We start from the raw sequence: 25,323 nt of genomic DNA, 5'->3' as shown, positions 1-25,323 counted from the left end.
AGTAATTGATTCATCACAATTAATCCTACATTTAATATTTACTACTTATTAATTGAACCTCCCTAAATGTTATATAAATAACACAATTATAAAATAACAAAATAATGCTTTTTTTTCTTTCAATATAAAACTTTAACAAAAACAAACTTGTTCACTGAAGTCACTCAGTTTCCAGAAAATTCACTCAAGAGCAGCGATACTTTTATACTGCGTAGTACAAATACGCCTAGAAGTATTTTTTTCAAAACGTTACTCAAGTAAATCTCAGTAAATGTAATCAGTTACTACCCAACTGTTCCCAATAGGAAGTAAAGAAAATGATTTAATCCATTCATAATTTCTCCCAGATTAACAAGACGAGTTACAGAAGACCAAGCTGATTTCATTTTATTAAATCTTTTCTGTGAAAATCTTTAAGTTACAATCATATGAGAGACATGTTTTACATCACAGCTACTGAATTTACTCAGTTTCATTACATTTTAGTTCATTTTTTATTATTAACTTTTAACGTGGAGCTGGTAAAACTCATAAATATGGAACAGTAATGTTGGAAACATTTACAGCTACAATAAAGAGAAAATCTTATTTTTAAAAGAAGATTAAAACAGTTTAAGCCTCGTCTGTCCGTCCTTTCTGCCGGGAACCTTCTCATAGCTCAGCCTTCCCCTCTTCAGCGCTAAAAAAAACAAAACCACTTCGATAAGAAAACAATTGATTTTTGGAAACAGAAAACATGAAATAAACATTAACTGTGTTTCCATTGACCATATAGCTGCACAAATTGACATCTTGAAATCAACTTTTTTTTTTTTAAAACTGACCTGGTATTTTTTTAAATATTTTTTGTATTGAAATTTGTGCTTTTTGCAAAACTGCAATGGAAACATTTTTCTCAAATCACACGAGTCACATGATCAAGAACCAGTGGTGTCTTATCACGTGAACTCAAAGTTTTATTACAATATTTTACAGTACTATTGTGATAATGATACAAGTGTCAATAAGAATTATTTATTACATTTACTCTTTTTGGTGACTGAGTGTAACAGCAACCAGCTGCTCTTGAAAAAAAATGTAATATTCTTCTTTTGGACACCAGTCACATAAAAAAGTGTGAGTTGTACCACTGAACTGCTCACAGTAACTGAATTAACACTAATCATATTTTAACATTTATTGATAAGCTCAATAAAAAAACTGTGGAAAAAATTGTAAAATTAAAAATCCCAACGATGGGGACAGTTCCAGGAGACTTAAACCTCATTAATTTAAATTTCTCTTAGCAGCGATAAATCAAAACTCTTATGGTAATAAATTTATCGCGATAAATGATGAACGATACGATAATTGCCCAACTCTAGCCCAAACTTATTTTAAGTGTTTCTTATTTAATGGAAACGACACAATTGAGAAATTAATTGATTAGCGAAATATCAACCAAGTTTTGCTTGTTTGTAGTGGAAATGCAGGAAGTGAGCTGCTCTGACCTGATCCAACCAGACCAGCTGCGTCTCCGCTCCTCTTCCTCTCCTGACCGCTCCAGAACATGGATCCAAAAGAACCGCTGCTGGTCACACTGTGATAGCTTTGATCCAAGATGGCCGCCGTAGGAGGGCTCTGACTGAAGATGAAGTGAGCGCTGTGATGATGCTGGAGGTCACTGTAAGAAGTGTGACTGGAACTGAACCGAGAGTCCAGTAGAACCGGGCTGTTTGATGTCTGAAGGTACGAAATATCGGGGGAATCTCTTGGGGCCCAAAGATCACCGACTCGCTCAACGATTCTCCCTGCCGCTCCAGCTCTGCCTCTCCACGCAGGAAGCCTCTCCTCTTCCTTCCAGGGATCTGGACCGGTCCAGTCCTTAACTGGACTCCCAAAGGAACCGTTCAGGTCCAGTTTCAAGTTCGAAGACTCTGGGTTCTGGTTGGGGAACAGGTCCTCTGGGTTCATAGCGTCACATAGGAAGCTGCTGTTAGGCTCTGGATGCAGAAGGTTCATGAACCCGGACTCGGCGCCGAAGGTCTGAGCGGTTCTGAAGGGTTGTTGGTTTGTCTCTTTAATCTGAGGGGTTGCTGGCTCTGTGTTGCTCAAGTACAAGGAAGTGATGTCACTGAACAGCTAAAAACAGGAAGAAGCGAGGTGAAATTCATCACTCATGCAGCAGAATGTGGCATTATTTGGTGCCTTTTTTATTATTACATCTAATCTGTTTTTCAATCATTATTACAAAATATGTTAAAATAACTTCTTGAAATGTTAATTGCATTGCTCATTTTTCTGAAGCTAGCATAGCAAACGCAAAATAGAAAAGTTTCCAAAGAGAAAACGACGTTATGGAGAATTAAAATCAGAAGATATGAGGCAGCATTCAGGCTAAACCGATCTAAAAATTATTAGACTGTCAATCAATCAATCAATCAAATTTTATTTGTATAGCAGATTTCAGCAGCAACCATTTCAAAGTGCTTTACATCATAAACACAAAGTCATGCAACATAGAATCAACAATCAAAATATGACATTAAGTCAAGTGCCATCGTTAAATTCATAATTGATTGTTTCAAATTCAACAGGGAATAACTGTATGTTGTTTTTTTTTTAACATTTTGTAGCATTGTTTGGGTTTCCAAATGGAGCCTCTCAGCCAGAAGTTAATGCTGGTTGGGGTGGCAAGGAAAGATTTGTGAATCTCTGCTTTAAGACACATTTTTGATTCACTGATGGATTTGCCTCTTATAAGAAGGCAAATCCATCTTTATACCCTCCTTATAGAGTAAAAATACTCTATAAGTAGAAATACTCTATAAGGAGAGTACTTTTTTTTTCCAATTTTTAATCTGGGACATTTTCTTCAACCAAGTCAGAAATTTGTAGCTCCTCTCCTATCATCATTGTAGAAATTGTCACATTAGGAGTGGTTTCCAGATGCTCTTCATCTGTTTGCTTTTCGTAGACATAAATGAAGCCTCTTCTGAACATGTCTTCACTGCAGTGGCTATCTGCAGTGAAGATATGTTCGTCAACAGCCTTCAGTGTTCTACATCAAGTTGATGTAGAACTGGGATGGGTCGAAACCACAGCAGATGACGGAGGACAGGTATTATCTCTCCGTTCCACATTCTCCTGGCAAATCAATCTCGGGTTGGGTTAGGAATGACTCCGTGTTTTGAGGAATTACACCTGGCACTGTGGCAGAAAAAAGACCAGAACATTGTTGTCGGTGAGGCAGTGTTTGTGATTTAACACTGAGTATCCTGAGCAACAACGTTTGAGCCCCAAATCCACCCAACAGCTAAAAAGAGATGCTATGTTGTCTGGTGATGTAGAAGGTGGCAGTACAACCAAGGGGCTGTTACTCAACAGCTCTAAGGAATCCATTTCACATGTTATACAAGTGGTTGCACTGTACAACTCCCTATCTGTACTGCCAACAAAAGAGTCGAGCCAGACCAACACGGATTCCAGTAAACACGATATCTCAAAGTCTTTTCCCGCGCCCGGTGACAGATTTCTCTCCCTCCGCTCCATCAGGACTGGGGAGATCTCTGTTGGAAAAATTTGTTTTTCTGGATGTGGACGGCAGAGTGGATGAGACCCGCACACCACGGGATTGATGACGCCTCAATAAACACCTTTTCCGGAGCGAGACGCCTCCTAGTCACACTCAGGTTCAGGATGGATTGAAAGGTGACATTCATCCAACTGATTTGGAAAACGTTGGGGAACTTAAAGAAGTTTTCCTCTGTGTCTTCCATGACAGTTTGTCCCTGCTGTGTGGCCTCTGTCCTCACCACATTCGGGATGGCTGAACCAACTTGGTGCTCCGAATGGTCAACTTCCCCGTCCGGGTCAGTTATTCCTTTTGGAACAGTGGAAGAACTGTCCCCAATGACTTTGCTCTCGATCTGAGAGAGAGCTACCCCAGTAGGGGTAGTCTTGTCTTTGGGAACAGTCACAAATACGCCACTGGTTGGGGTTTCAGAGATGTTTCTCTCTGTTAATTGAGCTTCCCCATTCAGGGAACATTTAAGCTCAAAAATAACAGAAACTTCACAACTTAGAGATAATGTTTTTGACAGACCAATGGTTGTGAAGTCTGTCGACTGTTTCCCCCTGAGACTCGTTCCCCATCCGGGGAATTCTGTAATTCACCGGTGTATGTGCCTTTTATCGACAACTTCTCTGGCAGAGCCAGAGATGAAATTGATGAAACCACAACTTCAGCAAAACTTTTAGCTGTGAGGTCAGCCTTAGAAAAATCTTCCCCAGCCAGGTCAGTTTTTTCTTTAGGAACGATTGAAAAATCGTTCCCTACAACTGTCCAACCTAAGACCGTCTCGTACCGTCGTGTCTCTAAATCCAGTGACATTACTTTGACTGACAACTGTCTGACTTGAAAGACAAACTTCCCCAGCCGGTCAGCTTGTTCAAAGACAGTACCCTCATCCTCGGTACTGTCCTGCAAAGTCTCAGTTGAGTCAAAGTCTGTGGTTCCACAGACATCCGTCTCTCGTTCCTCAGCTGGGTCGGTTTGTTCTTTAGGAACAGATGAAAATTTGTTCCCAGAGCTGCTTTCATCCATATCCTTTCCAGGAAAGTAGTGGTCAAACACTTTGTTCATTCCTGTGGTCACGGCATATCCAAGCCCCCATAAATTGTCTTAAGCCAATTATCAATTATTATTTTTAAACACAATCCTTTGGATAGCTAACTGTAGCGTTAGATTTAATTTAATGCTGCTAATGTGGCTTTAGTAGCTCTAACATTTTGTGTCTGTTGAGTTTTTCAGAGAAAATGTTTTGGTTGCTGGAGTTTTAAGGGACGAGTTTCTCAGATCTCCTTGCGGCCGTGTGCTTTAACTCTGGCTGACTAAGTGGACAAAGAATTTGGTATTGTCAAATATGACCTTAAAAAATTTTGACTTTGTAAACTAACACTTTGAAATTGTGCCTCTGACTCTTTAAGAAACCTTTAGTCTTTCTGAATCACAACATGTCTCCTATATTAACCCTTTAACGTTTTTACTGGCGTTGCTTTGAGAAGTAGCTCCTATAATGAGCTCAGCTGATCCACTAGTTGGCTGTTTGCTAATTGCTGCTGGCTAGTCTGAAGGAGCTGAGGGGGAATTTGTAAGGAAAAGGTCCCTAAAAGTCAGTTTTACATATTACTGCCCCTTTAATAATGGCGGCGTTACCTTAAGGACTTTCTGTGGGACTTCAGGAAGTAACTGTGAGAGCTGAGGCAGGTCGGCCCCCAGGAGCCACTGCAGGGAGGGAGCTCTGCTCAGCATGAGCTGACCGACCAGAGGACTGACACACGGGAACTGGGACAGACACGACTCCTCCTAAATGAAACAACACGCAGCGTCTTTACAGCTCTTTTAACTAAACTTACAGACCGTTTGCTGAACAACTTTTATCATGCAGTAGGAAAATTTAAACCTAGATGATTTATTAGAATAAAACTCAGATTTTTCTCTCAAGTTTGAATCCTTGAACATTTGACTTCAAGTGTCGAAAGCCACTTATAAAACTAAGATGTGAAAATTCAAAAACATTTAAAGCTTTTTGGTGAGTGAACTTCATAGGAAACTACAACAGAGTATTAGAGCCAGACTAAGAGATTTTCTGTGTTGGAAATTATTAAAGTAATAATATTATCAACATAAAGACACAAAAATACCAGAAGAAAGTTTTAAATTACTAGAAAAAAGTTGTTTTAATGACAGCAAAGCTTCAATATTTTGATCTAGATCTGACGTGATGGGAAATAAAATAATTTGATGTTGATGTATTTGTAAAACCGATACCAAGATGTTATTTCTCATTTTAATTTATTAAGCTATTAAAATGAGATTTTATGAAGTTACTACTTTATTCTATTAATATTACAACTTTATTCTGGTAATATTCTGAGTTTATTCTTGCATTATTTTGATTTTATTTTCATGAAATTATGACTTTTGTTGTACAACTTTATTCTTGTATTCTTATGACTGTATTCTGATATTATTTTTGTTCTAGTATTATTACGACCATATTCTCATAAAATTCACATTTTTTTGTACATCTTTATTCTCATATCAGTATGATTGTATATTGGTAATATTGTGACTTTTTTCTCATACTATTCCAGTTTTATTCTCGTATTATTACAGCCTTATTCTCATAAAATTACTTTGTTGTACAACTTTGTTCTTGCATTATTTTGACTTTATTCTGATAATATTATGACTTTTCATGTATTATTTCGATTTACTGTAGTACAACTATTTTATTACTTTTTTTCTCATATTTTATTTATTTTTCTATCTCTAATACCTTGAAGTGGGGAAAGGATTCCAATTAAGCATTGTTGAAATCTTTAACCTAAATAATTTATTTATGTCCTTACCTACTGCAGGAGAGGAGCAGAGATGCATTTAAACATTAAATATAATAAAACTTGAGCAGCCTAGAGTTTAGTGTCACCTGAGAGGGGCTGACAGTCAGCCAGTCTCTGTCCAGGTAGCTCACAGGATCTCCATATTTGGACATCAGGGAGCTGAAGCAGATCCGATTGATAAACTCGGCCATTTCCAACACTTCTGACACAATCAGCACCTGGAAACCAGTTGAGAGAACTAACTGGAAACAACTGTTGAAACTGTGACGGTCATATTTTAGTAAATAATACTGCAACAAATAAAACAGTTTCTATACCTGAACAATTTGCTTGTTATTAATATAATTATGAATCACTAAGACATAAAGTCATATTTAGTAAGGTAGAATATTACTGAAAGGTTCATTTATTTCAGTAACTGAAACCCACAATGTAGGTTAAGTTCATTATGATGCCTTTTCATTTACAGCTGATAAAAACAGCTGTAACAGCTGTATTTAGATTAGAGTACTACATCCAATCAGACCAAAATAAACCTGATTAAAATAGAAATGTTGCTTAATTAAAACTACATATACACTGCAAAAAACAAATAGCACCAAATGTTTTTGGTAGAGTTTCTAGTGCAAATATCTCAGTAAACTCGAAATAAGACAAAACTAACTTACAAGTAACTTTTCAGCAAAAAATAGGAGATTGTTTTAAGTCAATAATTCCTTAATGTCGGTAAATATGTAATAGTTATAAATCAAATAATAAGACATTTTATGAGAGAAACATTTTTCTCAGAAGTTATGGATTAAATATTTATTCTTGAAAAGTTACTTGTAAGTTAGTTTTGTCCGATTTTAAGTCTACTAATATATCTAAAACTGAAACTAGACCAAATACAGTTGGTAAAATGTTATGTTTTTGCAGCTTAAAGAACCAAAAACACAGATCCTAATTTATTAAATATGACTGTTCATTAAAAGTTTAACATATTTTAGTTTTTTATTAATGTGAGCCACTCCAGGCAGAAAACCTAAAAACATTTGTGTTTCTACCTTCACATCCAGCTCCTCGGACTTCATGCCGAACAAAACCAGAGACGAATAAACCAACACCAAGTTGTTGAAGGTTTCGCTTGAAAACCTGCAATTACACACAAACTTTAAAGCACAACTTAATAGGTTTTAAAATGATAATTTATTTAGAGGTTTACCCTTTAAGATAGTCTTAATTATTAGCTCTCCTTAGTTTCTGAAAGGCTTTTTAAGTCTTTCTTTGGATTTAGGGCCCTTTTTAAGATTATGGTGACATATTTTAATACATATTAGTTTTTGTTTGTTTGGCAAAAAAATAATAAATTATTTTAATTTATTATTAAACAAGTTTAGATAATAAGCTGTAGAGCTGGATGATATGGCTGAGGTTCATATCAGTCGATACTGATAATTATTGATTAGTTTTTTTTTGTCTCAAATATCTGAAATGCTGCCAAACTTCAGAGGAGAAACTCAAACTGCTACTGCACAAGTTACTCAAAAGGCTGTTGCTAGGTAACCAAATAATGAGTTGCTAGGTAACCAGAGAATGAGCGAGTTAGTTAACTACATATATTCTATATGTTCCATATTGAATTTTCTATCAAACATATTATCTATTGTTATTGATTTATTGTCCAGCCCTAACAGGTCGTCTCCATATTGGTTAATCCTTTGAGTTTAGGAGCCTTTTTATGCCTAATTAATTGAAAGTTTTGTGTTTAATGCCTTCTATGGCAAAAATATTTCTCTGAAATTGTCAGAAAGTGAAGCAATGATGAGTGAAAAACCAGCCAAAGTATGAAGATCTACAAACCCCCCAAAAGAGTTATTGATCAAATCAAGTTTACCAAGCTATAAGAAGGTCTGTTAATAGGAAGGAAGGACTTGTTAGTCAGTGGGTTGATCAGTGTAATGAAGTTTTAGTGAACTCTGACCCTCCGCCCCGGCCGTCAGGGCAGTGCAGGATGAGCCAGCAGCAGCTGTACTGCAGAGAGAGCGCGCTCAGCCTCATCACCAGCCTCTCACTGGCTCGGTCCTGACCCAGTTCATCCTGCTCCTACACACACACACACACACACACACGCACACACCAAACAGCAGAGACTAGATCAGTCAGTCATCAACAATGATGTCACTGACGGTGGAAAACTGTCTGTGTCAGTGACAGACACGACAACAAAAGTCTCCACATTCCCTGACTTTAAAACATTAAGCTTGATATGTTGATTTAATACAGACTTCTCCTCTATTTCCATTATTTGGAGGTGAGGTCAGAGTCTGGAGTTGGTCTGACTGATGCGTTGCTTTTTAGTGACACGACTTCAGTCATTATTCATAATTATAATTTTTGTTTACGTCCAGATTTACCAAGTCTGATTTTTTCTATTGCAGAATTATGACACATCTAACAAGTTTAATAAAATAAAACCATTCCGACTGAAGACGCTTTGCAAACAATCGAATATTTATCCGAATTAGTATTTAAATGTTGAGGTGGAACAGATACTGCATAGACACTGGATACGGCAGAAGTCTGATGTGTTCAGATACCTGAATGACGATAGCCGTACTTTCGTCTACGGTGATCACGGTGTAGTTATGGATTCCTCCGAGTTTCTGCAAAGTCAGACTGTGGCTCCTCTCCATCACAGTTACACCGAAGCTGCAGCACAGACGGACACTCAGAACCCCAAAGCTCCAAGATGAAGTTTAAAGCCAACATTTTAAGACATTTTTCTGGCAAAATTGCATTTCTTTGCTAATATTAGGATTGTATTCTTGTAATGAAAGAAAATGGTCATTGCATGGCCCTGAAACACCTCACAGACAGAATGACTAAAATAAAAGCATTTAAAAAAATATTTTCTGTCATTTGTAATTTTCTTATAGGGGGCGGAGCTATTGGTTAAAATGGTAAATTGGATCTGTTGTGAAAAGAATCAGAGCTTTTATTTTGAAGCCCTAGCGGATGTTGGTGCTGGATGCAATTGTGATGATAACAATAAAGGTGACAATACCTATTTATATTTATAGTCAGAGCCCCAGTAAACTCCATATAGTAACTTCATTTAATCACATTTTCATATTTTATTGATGTTCTCAATGAACAAACAGTGGAGAAAATTACAAACATAACAATCCTGACACTTGTTTTTTTTTAAAACAACAATAATTGGAATTTATTGTGATATCAATAAATCTAAATTCTCATCATGACAAGAAATTTGATAAATGATAACCGATGCGATAAATGCCAAGCTGTAACAGATGTAATGGAAGTCTCACCTCGACTCAAGTGTCTGCAGCAGCAGAGGATAATTCAGAAGCCCCTCAGTCACCAGCAACACAAACGGGACGTTTTCTTCCAGACGCCAACAGATTTTCTCTGAGTCTTTAAGGGAAGAAACAGACATTTAGAAAAAAAAAACACAACCATTTAGATCCCCTGCATGTTATTGTTCCATATGCTCACAAAGCTGGAGGACAAACAGACTATTCTTTACATGCTGCTGCGGTAGAGCAGTGCAGCTGTTAGCTAAAAGAAACCTGGAGATGTAGGTATTGCCAATTTAGTGCAGGGCGCCACACTTAAGGGAAGACAACACAGAAAACCGTTGAAGGATAACTCAAAACAATCCCATTCTCATCTTTTCTCACTTTCTGTGCTGTCTACGCTATTCGTTACCATAGCAACTGACAACAACGCCACTAATGTACCAGGATTTAACACCAAAAAACACTCAAACATTTCCCACACAAAGAAAAGAACATTCAGTCCGTCACAGTTTTGTGTTTATTTTGTAATTATTAACAAGTGATCGCTTTGGTAGATTAGCTACCGACGCCATTAGCTAAGCTAACACAGATGTGGTAGATCAGCTAATTTACCCCTTCACTGAAAGACTCATGTTTGGGGGCAATAGCCTTGGTTCCAAGAGACTCTAGGGGTCAAAGGGTTTAAACTCCTGCTCTACCGATGATCTGTCAGAGTTGTGTCGCCTTGACAACGTAACAGCTAAAACCAGTGCTAGCCATCGTCTGCCAGCAGCTTTGCAGCAGGGATGTTGGTGGTTGACAAGCGAACAGGAATCGAACCGGAGTCGGACAGGCTGGTGATGAAGGAGAGGCGGCTGATGCTTCGGTCGCTGCAGATCTGGGACCAGCGGGACGGACCCGGATGGTCAAACTCCACCAAAACTGAGAAGCAGCTCCAGGGAAAGTCGGGTCCGATGTTCTCCTCAAATACCAAAACACAGTCGCTGCCGCAAACTCTGGGAAGACAGGACAGGAGGACAGAACCAAAGTAAAGCTTCTTACAGGAGCCAGGCATATTTTCTGTCTTTATGTTTTATTTTAAAGTAAAATAATAAACCAAAACAAGAGCCAGGCGATACGGTCTAAAAACAAAATCTCATACCAGATTCGATTTTAATCTATTTTTTGTTTACTTCTGTTTAACTACAAGAATATACTCAAAATATTCATAGAATAAACATAAATAAAACATTAATAAAACAAAATGTCGGCTGTGCTGATGACATCACTATGGAAATCCGAGGAGCGCATCTGGGAAAAATTGACCAAAAATTAATTGATTGATAGATAAAATTGATTCAATGCCTGCCGTAGCCGATAGGTTCACATCCAGCCTGCTTGTTGTTTGTTTCAGCATCATAAAAACCATAAATGAAGGAAGAAGTCCAGACATAAAACATAATTACAAACTTTTCATAATAAATGTAGTAAAATATCTCAAGTTTAAATAGCAATTTAACTTCATATAGCAAGCATGTAATAATTATGCACGCTGTATTATTACAATCCAAACTGATTGTTTTCTTCCAATCAGTTTGGAGGAAAACAGTGATTGAATTTAATGCTTTCAGGACCTGCTGACCACAGAGGCGCCGTTTAGTTTCTTCTTCTCCTCATCGGGACAAACTGAACTCACTGCGGCTCCTGCAGCAAAACGACACAAAAAACTCAGCTGAAAATGGTTCCAGGTTCATTTATTTTTTTGTAAATATAGCAACAGGAAATGAAAGTCAATCAGAATTTCTGCTAATTAAATCTGAAACCTGCTCACCGGTTACTCTGCTCAAGCTGCTGATGACCTTTGAACTGTTTTCATGAGATTCCACAGAGAGAATGACGAGAATCTAAAGAAACGCAGGAACTGATTCATTATTCTGCCTTGCAAAAGTATTTAAAACCCTTACATTTTTTTCATATTTTGTCACATTTTAGCTGCACATCCCCAAAGAATTTTGTTTAGATTTTATGTGATAAACCAACAAACAGTTGTGAAATGGAAATCAAATTACTTTTATTTCCTCCCTTTTTCTGTACACATTTATAGAGTACAATAAAATTACTATTACACTAAATATAAAATTGGATAATATAAAACTTATTTTCAAAGAGAGCATCTATGGAAACTCCATGAAGGAAAAAATTTAAACCCAACAGGAAGTTATGACTACAAAAATAAAAGTTTCAATTATGAGAGTCAAAGTCCCAATTTCAACTTCATGCTGCTTTTCAAAACGCTCCAGTGGAAGCCCAGATCTCATAGTTATGAATTTTAAAGTCATGACTTTGAAAGTTGAAATGACTACTTTCTATCTCAAAATTGTGACTCTTAAAGTAAAAAAAGAAAAAAAAAATCACTCAGTATCTCAAAATTATGACTTCAAAATTTAAAATTATGACTTTGACTCTCAAAATTATGTTTCCCACTGTATCAGAGTAGGCAGGGCCATTAATAAATGCACAGCTTTAAAAATAAAAACCACACTTTAATATTATGCACTACTTTTGTTTTGATGTAGTAAATTGAATCCTATTAAAATACATTAATTTCTGAGACCGCAATGTGACCAAAAGTTGGAAGGTTACAAATACTTTAGCAACTATTTAAATATGCAACAAAATCTTTTGTGAAAACCGACTTTCTCTGTAGAGTTGCTTCCTTTTCTCGTTTGCAGGATTTCAGCCAGAAGCTTCTGCAGCTCCAGCAGTTTGAAGTCGGGTTCTTCCTTCCTGTGACTGAGGAAGAGGATGATCTGCAGCCTCTTCCTCAGCTGCATCAGGCGGTGATCCTCACACGTCTCAGCTGCTTTGGTCAGGTACTCTGAAGAGTCACAAAATATCATGACAACAAATATAATTGTTTCACTTTATTGAAAAACTTGGTATAGTTTCGGTTTCGTTATAACATATTTCACTATTTAACCCTCTGTGTGTGTGTGTGTGTGTGTGTGTGTGGTTTAATGTTATTTGCACAACATTTTAATAGGTTTCCAACATCTTTACCTGTGATTAACTTAATTCAAGAACTAGGACTGCAACTAATGATTATTTTAGTAAACGGTTATTCTGATGATTAATTGATTAATCAATTAAACAAATAAAAAATTCAGCAATTTTTTTAATCTAACCACTTAAATCTTTTTTATGCAATATTAGAATTAGATTAAACATGCAAAAAGCAGATAATCCAATCCAATACAATAACATTTATTCCTTTACTGTTTGACCACAAAATACTTCTAACGTCAACATGTTTATATCCGGATAGCAAAAGCTGCTTAATAGAATATTTTTTCACAAAATCTGAGCCAGAAGAAGCTAAAACTGCCACTTAAGGAGTTTTGGAAAGAACATATTTACAGACAAAGGTTTCTTTCTATCAGAAATGCAAAATGTGTATATTGCTTATACAGTTTTGGAATAATTACTGCTTTGAGTGTGTTGTTCTTTCAGTAAACGGCCCTTTAACAATCAATTACTAAATTAGTTGACGATTATTTCAATAATCGGTCTAGAAAACTAATAAATTTATTAATATTAGCTTGCATCTTAGGAAACACTTTGTCTAAATCTCCAGAAAAGGTAAAGTATGTCCATAAAAATCAGTATCTTCAGTCAGAGGCTTCTTCAGATTCAATGTAACACAGACTGCTACAGGAACTCTTTCCTGCCAACAGGCGTCAGTATCTACAATAACTCTGAAGAATCTGAATTACAGCAACATTTAATTTCCCTTTGGGATCAATAAAGTATTTTTAAATTTGAAATGTTCACCTTTTGGCTGAACCTGAACAACTGCTGTGACGTAAATTAATTGATGATTATTTCAATAATCGATTAATCACGATAAATCTGATTAATCATTTCAGACAGGAGATTTCAGTTCACACTGACCCACAGCAATGCTCAGGTCACACTTCAGCAGCAGCTCTTTGAACGTCACCAACACATGGATGAGAGCAGCCAGGTTAAAAAGCTGCTCCTGATCTGCAGCAACGAGAACACAAGTGTGAATATCTGATTAAAAAAACCCAATAAAATGTCAGATAAGTGAAAAGAAGAGCTTTTGTGTACCTCTGACCAGTTCGGAGCTCCCTGCTGGGGTCCTGCTGAGGGCCCGGTCCTGCTGTTTGAGCAGGAAGTTCGTCTGGTCTGGGGACAAGCAGCTGAAGTTTCCCCATGACGGGAAGTGGAGCCCCAGCTGCCTGGCCGAACTCAGACAAGGCTGAGCGACGGCCAGCAGCTCGCAGTAAACTCGCCGCTGACTCTCTGCAGGGCAGCAGCGACTTTTAGGAACATTTCAGACACTTTTCTACGACGATTGTTCAACAAACAGCAGTGGATTCGTTAGTAAACATACAATTATTTTAGTTAGCGATTATTCTGACGATTAATGGGCTAAAATATTGTCACATTCTGCCACTTTTGTATTGATCAGAAATGCTTTAAAAATGCTAATAAATAATTAATAAAAAAAAAAAAAGAAATATGTTATATTGCCTAAAATGCAACAAAACAGCATTTATTTAGTTTACACTTTATCATTTGTAGCAAAGGATGTATCTGCATCTAAAGAAAATACTTTTAACATCAACAAGTGAAAAACTGCTCGACTCGTCAATACCGACTGATTGTGATTATTTTTCAGGTGGAACATATTTACAAAGATCTTTTATGTTAAAATCTATACATCATTGTACAGTTTTGTCTTAATTACTGTAAAAGTATTTTGTTCTTTCAACAAACAGCCTTTTTTGAATCTCTTAACTCCAGTTGACAATTAATCAATTACTAAATTAGTTGATGATTAATTGATCATGATTAATCAGATTAATCATTTCAGCCTTATTTATAACCACCAGTAATTAGTGGCACAATAATGTTAATAAAGCCAATATATTTCTGTTTCTCTGACGGGTATCATTTGATCCAAACGTTCACCTGTTGGCTGAACCTGAATGACTCGGCTGTAATGTTTGAGGTCCGAGTCGCCGACAGGACGACCGTCGATCCGACCCGCCCTCACAGCGGCCGGGTTCTGCTCTCTGACTGCGTCTCCCATCACAGCGAGGCTCACGTACGCTGGCTTCCTGTCAGTCGTCTTCATCTCTTCCGAATGATGATGATGATGCTGCTGCTCTGGTTGGTTCACCTCTTCTTCTTCTGGTACTATGAACACGAGGGAACGAGATCACAGAGAGAAACGTAACATAAAAAGAAGCTGAGATTCTGTTCTTCAATTAACTTTAGAAAGAAGAACTTATGGCACAAATTTGGATGGATTTTCTCTGATCCACACACGGTCATAATTACACAAACAGGCTAAAATAGGAATAATAACACCCAGTTAGACGTCCTTTAGTAAACTGTGCTTCTGTCGTCACCAACATGCTGCTGGTGTAATTCTTACTGCATATCTGGCCACTCTTCTTTTCATATTTAGTATTTTGTAGGGATGCACCAATTGTGTTTTAGAAAAAGAGGAGAGTGGTTGAGTTTTAGATCTTTGTTTAAGTTGATGAGATCAGCTTCACATGTGAGCATCAGCCGGTCTCACAAAATTAAGGAAATTAGTGCAGATTTAAAAATTAAACCTTTTTATTTTAAATTAACCAAGGCAACACAAGAGAAAGAAATTACAAATTTAAGTGTTTTACAATTACAGCTTGGAAAAAAACCTTAAGACTTTGAATTGTTGTTGAATGTGGAAATGTTCCTCAAAAACACTTTCCTAATTTCTGGCACAGTGCTGAATATTTAGTGACTACCTTCTCCTTACAGAGTCAGCTACGATTCTAGATTATTGTCAGTGTTTACAGAAGCTTTTCAGCCTTTTTGTTATTAAAAGTTTTATTATTATTTAAAGTAAGAGAAGCTCTGCTGTATTAACTGTTGAAGAGAAAAATGTTAAATAAGCTGTATACCAGTTTTTTTTTTTGTTTTTAGAAAATGAGCTGATAACTGCGTGGCTGTACCTGCAGAGATGCTTGTAGTTGCACCAGCTGCAGCCAGCTGCTGTGACCTCAGCGTCATGAAGTCGGACAGAGGGTCCAGGTTCTTCTCCGGTTGATGTTTCGTGAAGATCAAACTCTTCTGATTATCTCCGGCGTTTGATCTGGAGGGCAGAGAGCACCCAGAACCGCCGGAGCTCCTAAACCAATCAGCTGCTCCACTGCTGATGTTGAGGGGCGCAGGAGAACCGGCAGCGGGTTCTGAACGTGTCTCCTCTGGACCGGTGCTGGTGGTGCTTCGTTCCCGACTGTTTGGGCCGACGATGAGTTTTGAGGACGAGAACCGGGATGAACCAACAGGGCTTTGTTTTAGGAGATTGGCGTTGTTTGGAGAATCCACATGGAGAAATTCAACTACAAACAAATATTAAAGGAGAACTATTATGTTATATTATTATGTTATGTTTATGGTTTTTCCCTTCATTTGTTGTTTGCATATACATATATGTATGTTTATGTATATATTTTTATTTGATCATAATTTAGAAACACTCGCAGCTGAAAACTGCTGCAAACAAATGCAGAATTACAAACATACATCTTTGAGAAGCAAAAGTAGAGCCTCCTGTACAACCAACAAGAATGCAGCACATGGTTTCCAGAGGATAAGTCAACAACAAATCACTTGTCTTTTCCAGCAGCCATTATACAGCATAAAGCGGTAAAACCAGCTGACCAAATGTGCTGGATCTCTGCTTGGGTGGCTAGGTAAAAAAAAAAAGGGTGATTTTATTTTTTTAAGCGTTTGAATTGTTTTCAGAAGTCGCTTAGACCCAAATGGAAGTAGAAAAATGTGCAGAAATAATTCTGCTTATTGGCTTATTTATATGTTATAAAAGAAATCAAATAATTATTTTAAAGAACAAAACTACAGTGAGAGACTGTCATGAAGATATCTTTATACAGATCCTCACCCTCCTCATGTTCAGGTATCATTCTGCTGAAGTCCTCCTTCTCGTTCTGTCTGTTTGTAGGAACCTCCGTCGTCATCTTTTCAATCAGCTCAAGGTTTTTACCCAGAATTATCTCTGGTTTTTCTGTCTCCAGACGTAGTTCCAGTTTGTCAACAGCACTGCTGAAACTTTGTTTTTCTAGTTTAATAACTCCCAACGCTTCACGCAGAGGATGAAAACCAGAGGCTGGTTCATGTAAAGCAGGCTCTGGAGAAAATGAAGAAGAGTCATTTGGAGATTAAGAAGATATATTTAATATGGATGATATTGATGAATTAATCAGTAATTTAATCTATAAAAATAAGTAAATGTGAAGGATGGAACAATCTCTTACATATAGAAAGAAGAAAGTGGAAATTTTTTTATGTTTCCCTCGATTATAATTTACTTAAAATCAAAACAAAGATTAATTAATACTTAAACTAAAGAAGAAAGATTGATGAAAGCCAATCATTATTGTAATCAATAATTTATTATTAAATAACCAATATTAGTCTAAGAAATATCTACACACTATAGATCAACAAAGTAAAAGAAACAACTAAAGTACATAAACCTTTTCCTTGGGAAAATACCGACCCCTGGTGGTCAACAGAGACTACTGCACTCACTCACTTTTATTGCACAATAAAAGTCCAAAATTTTGACAGATAATAATAAAAAAAAAAACATTATTACTTCAATGGTTTTAAATATCAGCACATAATGAATTTTTGTACTGCAATATAATTGATTTTTTGCTATCAAACAAACAAAGATCAATACCTTTGTTTAGTAGTCTGGAATGTTTTTTGTGTGCACTAATTGGTGAATTAATTAAAACAATCATAACATTTCTTAAATATTGTTAAAGTATTAGCTCCATTTGCAGATTGCTGCACATCTATCTTTTTTATTCATTTTAAGAAGATAATTTTTTGCAGTGAAATTAATATGGCAAGCAAAGTTGCAAATTTCTCCAAAGAGCTATAAAATACAAATAAAATCATCCAGATATAGTATATCTTATAATGAAAACACTTTCTGCTGTATAGATTTTTCTTGGTATTGTGTTTTCTGAAGCATTTTTTCAGTAGTAATTTAGTAGTAAAGTTATTTGTCCTTGTTTTGCAGTGACGGTTTCCAACGTCTGATAAAGTTTTTACCTGACAACAGGAAGCGAAGGACAGAGGTCAGATGCTTCTCTGAGCTCCAGACTGTTTTCTTCATCTCATTTTTGGTTCTTGTTGAGAGGAAAGATCTGAAAAACAATCACAATAGTTACTTTTTTTTTTTAATGCGTTAACATAAAGAATGTTACAGAAGTCAAGTGTTTGTTTCTGTAATAGAAAGTTTACTAAAATTTTAGTTAATCTGACGTTTGTTTGAGATTTCCGGTTTTGATCAAGTAGTCAGTTGATTTTATTATGAATATCATTTTATTTTATGAACTTTTATCGTCTTTTGGAGAACTTAAAGTTTGAACATGAAGCTGAAATATTTTCTCACGTTGGTGTGAAAGGAGAAAGTTTTTCTTCCTGGAGATGAGATGTGGACAGTCGGATGTGGGTTCGGTTCTTCTTAGGGATCGGGCTCAGAATAAAGTCCAGCTCTGTTCCAGCTGGAGAAAAAAAACAAAAACGTTTTGGGCCAAATCACAGCTTGGACTCCAGGCTGCAGAGATTTTTTGTGTGCATTTACCTGAGCATCCTGATTGGATCAGTTTTCCACTCTGTCTCTTTTCTTTTATTTGTTTTTGTTGTAAATCAAACTGTGAAATTTCCACTGGAGATTTTGAAAGAGAAGCTACAGGAAAAAAGAGGAAATTATAATTAAATGCACTTCCTATACACTTTTACACAGTAAAATTCAAACATTTTTCAGGCATTTTTAAGGTAAGTTTTCAAACTTTTCCATCACTCCAGATATAGAAACTATACAAAGTAACTAAAAAAGCACAAATTCAATTTACAATTATATGTTATCATTTCTTACTGTAATTAATAATATCTTCCTAGAGTATTCTACAAGGTAAAAATATAATAAAATTATATATTTTGAAATGTCTCCTCACTCGCCGTAAATACCTGATAGGTCTGAGAACAAAACACGAATTTAACAAAAAAAATACCCAATTTCAACAACGTTTTACTAATAAAATAAGAAACAATCTTTATTTCAAATACACAGATTAGTCATTGAGAAAAAAGGAATAATAATTATTAATTACATTGAAACAATCCAAACACATCGACCTTCCTGTTCAAGTCTAAAAAATGTTCTAAGTTTTCTGGCTTTTGTCAAGTAGAAATAATTTTGGTAATTCTAACTAACAATAAAACAAGAAACGTTTAGTCTGATTTAATTTCACTCTGTGAGAAAAAACATGTGTAAAAAAATGTATGAAAATATCTGATTTCAACTGTCAATAACATTTCACACATTTAGGCTTTTAATCAAACATTAGATTTAACTTTATTCCCAAACTGAGTGTTTTGAATACCAAGCACATTCCAAACCTTTAAAAACATCTCAAGGATTTTCAAGGATTTTAAGCACCCTGGATAATATCTGTTACCCACTTCTACGAAGTAAATCCAGGACAGAACATTCCTCGTCTACTGGTTCTGGAGAAATGTTCACACAACCACCGACTCCAGAAAAAGTCGTGAAGTTTTGTGTTTTAAGCTGGGAACTGTCGACTACAGGCGGTAACAGCAGAGACTGCAGAGAAGATAACAAAAACTATATGTACATAACCAAACAATCTCACACTAATGAATATGCTTAATAATAATTTATCATTGATTTTATGCAATAAAACAAGGACAAGTAGTCCATGCATTAACATTTTTTACACACTAACAGAGTCCTGTACCTCTGTCTGCAAGAGAGGAAGTTTAAGAAACTGATCCTGAAAATCTCCACATGCGACATCACTGATGGCGTCTGCAGGTTTCTTGTAGGACTCACATCGTCTGAAGCAGCTGGGATGAAACATAATCCTGGTAACAAGAAGCTCCGGAGGCAGCAGAAATGATTCTGGATCAGTAGAGCACCTGAACATGACGTCCTCGGAGATGCTGATTCCTGTTGAGTTCAGCAGCGGGTCGGACACAGGAAGCGTCTTCAGCCTGGACAGTTTGGCTTTCAAAGACGGTAAATGTCTTTTTAACTCTGCCACCAAATCTGGAGCAATGAAGTCCTCAGAGAGGAAAAGATCTATGTATGTAAGCAAGTTTGGGAGAATAAAACACATTAAAATATACTCTAAAAAGATATTTGAGGGAAGTACAAGTGTAATTAGTTACCTTTGCATTTGGTTTCTGGACTCGTCTCGTCAGGTCTGCATTTAGAAAACGTTTCCTGACATGAATCATTAATCTGCTTATTTAGGAGGAAAATAAATTGATCCTCATCAAAGGAGTCGGGATTAGAGCTGGGAACTATCTCCACATCCTTTTCCACAATAAATCTGAAATTTTTACACAGATGGTTACAAAATACATTTAAAAAGTTTAATTTGCTGCATTTTAGTGCTGATACCTTTCCAATGAATTAACAGGTTGGTTTTTCTGTCCAAGGTCATCAAGAACTGAACCACTGACAAAGAGTTTGCAGGAAGAAATCACCTTTCCTGTCAATAAAAGTAAGGATTATCTGAATAAATACAGTAATTTGTGTAATTTCTCTTTCAATCCCAGTTAGGATTTTTTCAAAAAATGTAAAGATGAACAAATGGAGAAAGACGTCTCTGTAAATTTACTAGAATTTATAAAAGTTGCTTTTACATATATTTCTTTCCAGCAGAAATTCAACATCTGCCTTTTAACCGAGCAATTATTTATTTTGTTTCTGAGTCCATGCTTTGATTTTAAACCAAAAGAAAACCTTTTTTCCAATGCATACAATATTATGAAAACATGCAAAGTTTAAAAATATGCAAAATTTGCACATCGTAGAACAAAATGTACTGGCGATAGATCAAACTCTACTTGAATATTTGAACTCATCATGAAATTTGTGATGCATCAACAGTGCCCCCTTTAGGACTTCGACAGCTATGACCAAAAAAATCTAAAAACAAAAATCTCTTGTGGAACCAAAAATTGAGTAGCTAAACATTTTTACAGGGATTTTTGAATGCAATAAACAAGTCCTGAAACAGTTTTAGCTGGAATGGGTTGAAGGAGAAATTCCCAATATAAGGTCCTGTTTACTTGACAATGCCAGGACAATAAAATGCAAAACTTTTGTTGGCTTCTCATTTATGGACTTAAACTTATCAGTTATTAACCTTTTATATAAAACATTGTGAGAGTCCCACTCAATAAAATATGTATTTTGTACCAGGAAAGTGTTTATTTGGTCTAGAGCTTCAGTTCAAGATCATAACATGACATCCAGCTGAACAAAATTTGAAACAAGTAAAAAGAAAACATTAGAAAACTGATAATAATGTGTTACATAAAGATTGCACTTGGAGCTTCTAAAAAGTACAAAACAGATAAATTAATGCATTTTTAAAAAGCCTGATGAACTGCAACTAAATAAAGCAAACTATAAAAACAAATCAACTGTTTACATATTATTGCCCAAAGTCTTAACACTTTAACTATGATAAACAACAGGACAATTATTTTACAAAAAATACAGTATTAAGATAACAATTTATTTCAATTAGCCTTTGCTGCTCCATATAAATAAATTGATAGCTGTTTAAATGTATCTTTGTGTTTTGTTTACCTCGGATCCATGGCTTCCTGTAGGTGTCATCAGGTAACCTGCCACTGTGGGGGTAAAGGTCACTGGTTCCAGTTACATACGGCGCTGGTAGCGACAGTAAGTTTATGGAGATCTTCAGAGTGGTGCTAGCCTAAAGAAAGAAGATTAAAAAACCATTAAGGTTTAATTTTTAGGTACTGTCAAGTTAAAGCAAACTTCAAACCTCACCACAAAGATATAAACTCACCTTAAAGGCAAAAACTCACCTCAAACACGTAGTCAAGAGCTTTAAATCGGACAGCGGAGAAGAGTTCATTTGAGGCGTTCTTATCACACCTTTAAAATGTAAAAAATATTAATTTTAAAAGGACAAAAGCTCAATTTCTCCCACCTTACAGCAAGATATTTAATTGTGTTTTCACTCTACGAAAGTAAGCCCAGCACTTAAAATTAAACTGTTAAATGCTAATATATTTTTAGCCTACTTAGCTAGCTAGGTTTTAAGCTAGCAATAGCTGACCTGTTAGCTAAAGCTGAAAAGTTATTTTCTATTCCTTAATTTTAGATTTATAAAAAATAAATACTTAAAGATAATAGATATAGATTTTTCTAATAATAATTTGTCACATAGCATCAAACCTACATGTCTTAATTGGGGGGTTATCTGTGTTTTAATTTGGAGCGGAAATGGTGTCGTCGTGCCAATAGTGACAAAGATCGTCTATTGCGGTTCGATGGTGTGATGCGCTCCTGGACAAATCTAACAAATATCCATCCATTTTCTATACAGTACTGTACACCCTTTGTCCCTAATGGGGTCGGGAGGGTTGCTATCCCCAGCTAACGTTCCGGGTAAGGATTTAGAAGAAAATAAAAAAATAGGATATCTTCTAGGAGCAAGAAGGTTCTGGGTTCGATTCCCAGCCCGGGGTCTTTCTGCATAGAGTTTGCATGTTCTCCCTGTGCATGCGTGGGTTCTCTCCGGGTTCTCCGGCTTCCTCCCACAGTCCAAAAACATGACTGTCAGGTTAATTGGGCTCTCTAAATTCTCACTAGGTGTGAGTGTGTGTGTGAATGGTTGTGTGTCCTGTCTGTTTTCTGTGCTGCCCTGCGACAGACTGGCGACCTGTCCAGGGTGAACCCCGCCTCTCGCCCGGAACGTTAGCTCGGGATAGGCACCAGCAACCCTCCCGACCCCATTAAGGACAAAGGGTGAATAGACAATGGATGGATGGGTATCCTCTATCTAAAAAAAATTAATTGATTAATTAATCAAATTTCAACATTGAAAAGCATGCCGAAGGATTTTACTTAATTCAGCTTTCCCAGGAGAAATCTATTTCATTTAATATCACTAGATGTCACTATTTACTATAAAATCAAGATACAGCAACTATATCATACATATCAGGGAACAGATGAATCAAAATATGCTCACATCTAAGGAGTTTTCAGTTACTTAGTTCTTTCTAATTAATTTCAATTCATGTGTGAGCGTGAAGTGTTTTTCCTTCTTTCACCAAACATTCAAGCTCAATGCTCTAAAGTTGTAAAATTTTGCTCATGACCTGATTGGCTTCATCTATGTTTAGTTTTTACGTCTTTCATCGAGGTGAGAAAAATACTGTGTTTAACAAGCCGGGGGTTTGTGCATGATTTGAGACCGGATCCTCTGAGTAAATGTGTTTTCACACTGAGGTGACGACCTGCAGATGAATTCACACTAACGCGACGCTCCACTGAGTGCAGGGTGAGTCCAATCTTTTCACGTCATCCTCACTTTTTTCACAGAAGCTCCACAAAACACAAAATAATGAAATATGACAAGAATCTCACCCCACATATCCATTTCTTAAAACTAACTAAAAATAACTTATTCTTAAATAAAATTAGTTTGAATAAAAGAAGAACACATTATGGAAGTCTGATTAATACATTTGTAAGCCTACTATAAATATAAAAGCAGATCCAAAAGGAGAATCTTTAATTCTTTCTTATAGAACTTTTTCCTCCATATTAAGTGATTATTGACTAACAGCAAGCTCCAGTATCTTACTGAAAAAATACCTATATGTTAGTTTTTTCTTATTGGGGCCTGCCCATAGCAATGCATAAGGAGAGCAGTGGCTGACTTGTGAAGCAAGTCAGCCACAGCTCTCCTTATGCATTGCATGGCAGGCACCTATTGTTCTACACCCAATAGTTGAGTTTGAGTCGCTACGTCACACTGAGCCAATGGACGCCGGAAGAGAGGAGATGCAGCGAGCTTCTCCTGCTGGGCATATCTGAGAGAAGAAAATGAGGATTTAACTATACCGTCCTGATAAGAAGCTGCTTTCTGACCCAGATGAACTTGTCCATCCAAGCCTGGTTCCCTTCATTCATCCATCCTGGCTCCCTTCATTCATCCATCCTGGTTCCCTTTCATTCCTGGGAATTATGTGACGATTTTGATTTCTTTACTGGGATGTTCTGACAGTTTTAAATAAAAATGAATAAAACAGAAAATCCTTGGAGTTTGTCTTAAAATGTGGAAATTGGACATGAATATCCCTTGAGCCAAGCCTTTTTGGAGCCCTGAGCAGATTTTTAGATGGGGACTGAGGAATGGAAGAGCTCTAGTTGGGGCCTGCCCATAGCAATGCATAAGGAGAGCGGTCTTCAGGAATTTACTAGTTTAAACTGTACTACAATATTTGCACTACAAACTTGACAATAATACATTGTAATAGTTTGTATTTTGCAGTGCACTGCAGCCTTTTTTATATAAATACCATTTAAGATATTTAGAAAGACATTCACTGCAAAAACACAAGATCCTACAAAGTATTTTTGATCTAGTTTCTAGTGCAAAACATCTCAGTAAAATAGAAAGACAAAACTAACGTGCAAGTAACTTTTCAGCAATAAATTGTAGCTCGCTTTAAGTCAGTAATTGTTTAATATGGATGAAAAAGTTCTAGTTATAGGTGAGATAATCTACCAGTTGAACAAAATATTTCAATTTATATGAAAACTGTCTTATTCCACTGGCAGATTACTTCACAGCAAGATTTATTTCATGCTATAAAGTTACTTGTGAATTAGTTTAGTCTTGTTTCAAGTATACTAAGATGTTTGCGTGAGAAACTAAACGAAATCTACTTGGTTAGATTTAGCTTTTTTGCAGTGTACTCCCAATTAATATTGGGCTTTTATGATTTTTCTAACGTCCTCTTCCTGTAGTGACAAATATGTCTCATCATCACATCAGAACCAGGACAAAAGGACTTTTGAGTGCTGGACGAAGCGAGAATCTGTTCGTCCACAATAGAGCTGTGTTGGGTGGAGCTTGGTGGAGTTCGATCTAACAGTCAGTATCATTTAGTGATCTGATATATCCTGCAGAATAATGCTCAGGGCAATTAAAGGTGATACATGTTTATAGTACGCACAGCAAAAAGGAGATTACGTATTGTAAAGGTGTAGAGATAGCTGATCTGTATAACGTTAGTGAGGTTTCCAGTTCAGCCAGGTCTGCCTCCGCCCTACATTTCTCTGTACATTTCTCAGGGGTTTTTACTTTCTTTTCACTCCATCCTTTCATTGTTCTCCTCTTCAGTTATCTGAGTTGCTCTTCATTTCACATCTCACCAGCAGCCATTGTATCCTCCCTCAGTACACCTGGGTCTGGTGCGTGCAAACCACACAGGGCTCTAAGGAAGAGCTCGTCATTGTTTGGAGTTGTGAGACCAAATGTTGCCCTGAAAGCTGGTCTGTGTGCTGCCAAAACGAACAAGGATACTGTTGCTTTACTAAATTTATCTCACTATTAAAGCACAAAATCTTACCAAGTATTTTTTGGTCATGTTACTAAAATGCAAGTACCTTTTCAGCAGGACATAGGAAGTAAATCATTCCTTAATACTGATAAAAACGTACTAGTCC

General features: G+C 36.5%; 1 protein-coding gene across 1 annotated transcript; it reads right to left on the bottom strand.

Moving 5' to 3' along the window:
* Positions 1–371: 371 nt before the first annotated feature.
* On the bottom strand, positions 372–22,126 carry LOC122828688 (protein shortage in chiasmata 1 ortholog). Its single transcript, XM_044112476.1, has 28 exons — positions 22,040–22,126; positions 21,663–21,732; positions 21,418–21,547; positions 20,218–20,308; positions 19,983–20,146; positions 19,731–19,893; positions 19,550–19,658; positions 19,254–19,395; positions 18,373–18,477; positions 18,181–18,292; positions 17,838–17,932; positions 16,654–16,899; positions 15,704–16,093; positions 14,670–14,897; positions 13,803–13,997; positions 13,623–13,715; positions 12,368–12,549; positions 11,503–11,575; positions 11,306–11,375; positions 10,512–10,687; positions 9,702–9,807; positions 8,967–9,078; positions 8,351–8,472; positions 7,434–7,521; positions 6,474–6,605; positions 5,198–5,347; positions 1,491–2,121; positions 372–679 (listed from the first exon to the last, which is right to left on the bottom strand). Coding segments are annotated over exons 1-28 (4,254 nt in total). The 5' UTR covers positions 22,042–22,126; the 3' UTR covers positions 372–602.
* Positions 22,127–25,323: the final 3,197 nt, after the last annotated feature.

The sequence above is a fragment of the Gambusia affinis genome, linkage group LG03, assembly GCF_019740435.1.
Source record: "Gambusia affinis linkage group LG03, SWU_Gaff_1.0, whole genome shotgun sequence".
Classification (NCBI taxonomy): domain Eukaryota; kingdom Metazoa; phylum Chordata; class Actinopteri; order Cyprinodontiformes; family Poeciliidae; genus Gambusia; species Gambusia affinis.
This window is presented reverse-complemented; position numbering and strand designations above follow the sequence as displayed.

What these genes read in the sequence shown, in the direction of transcription:
- LOC122828688 (XM_044112476.1), bottom strand. An exon ending in TTCCTCTCTTGCAGACAGAG is followed by an intron (nt 19,396 to 19,549) that starts GTACAGGACTCT and finishes TCTTCTCTGCAG; the next exon opens with TCTCTGCTGTTACCGCCTGT. An exon ending in AACTACAAGCATCTCTGCAG is followed by an intron (nt 14,898 to 15,703) that starts GTACAGCCACGC and finishes TCGTGTTCATAG; the next exon opens with TACCAGAAGAAGAAGAGGTG.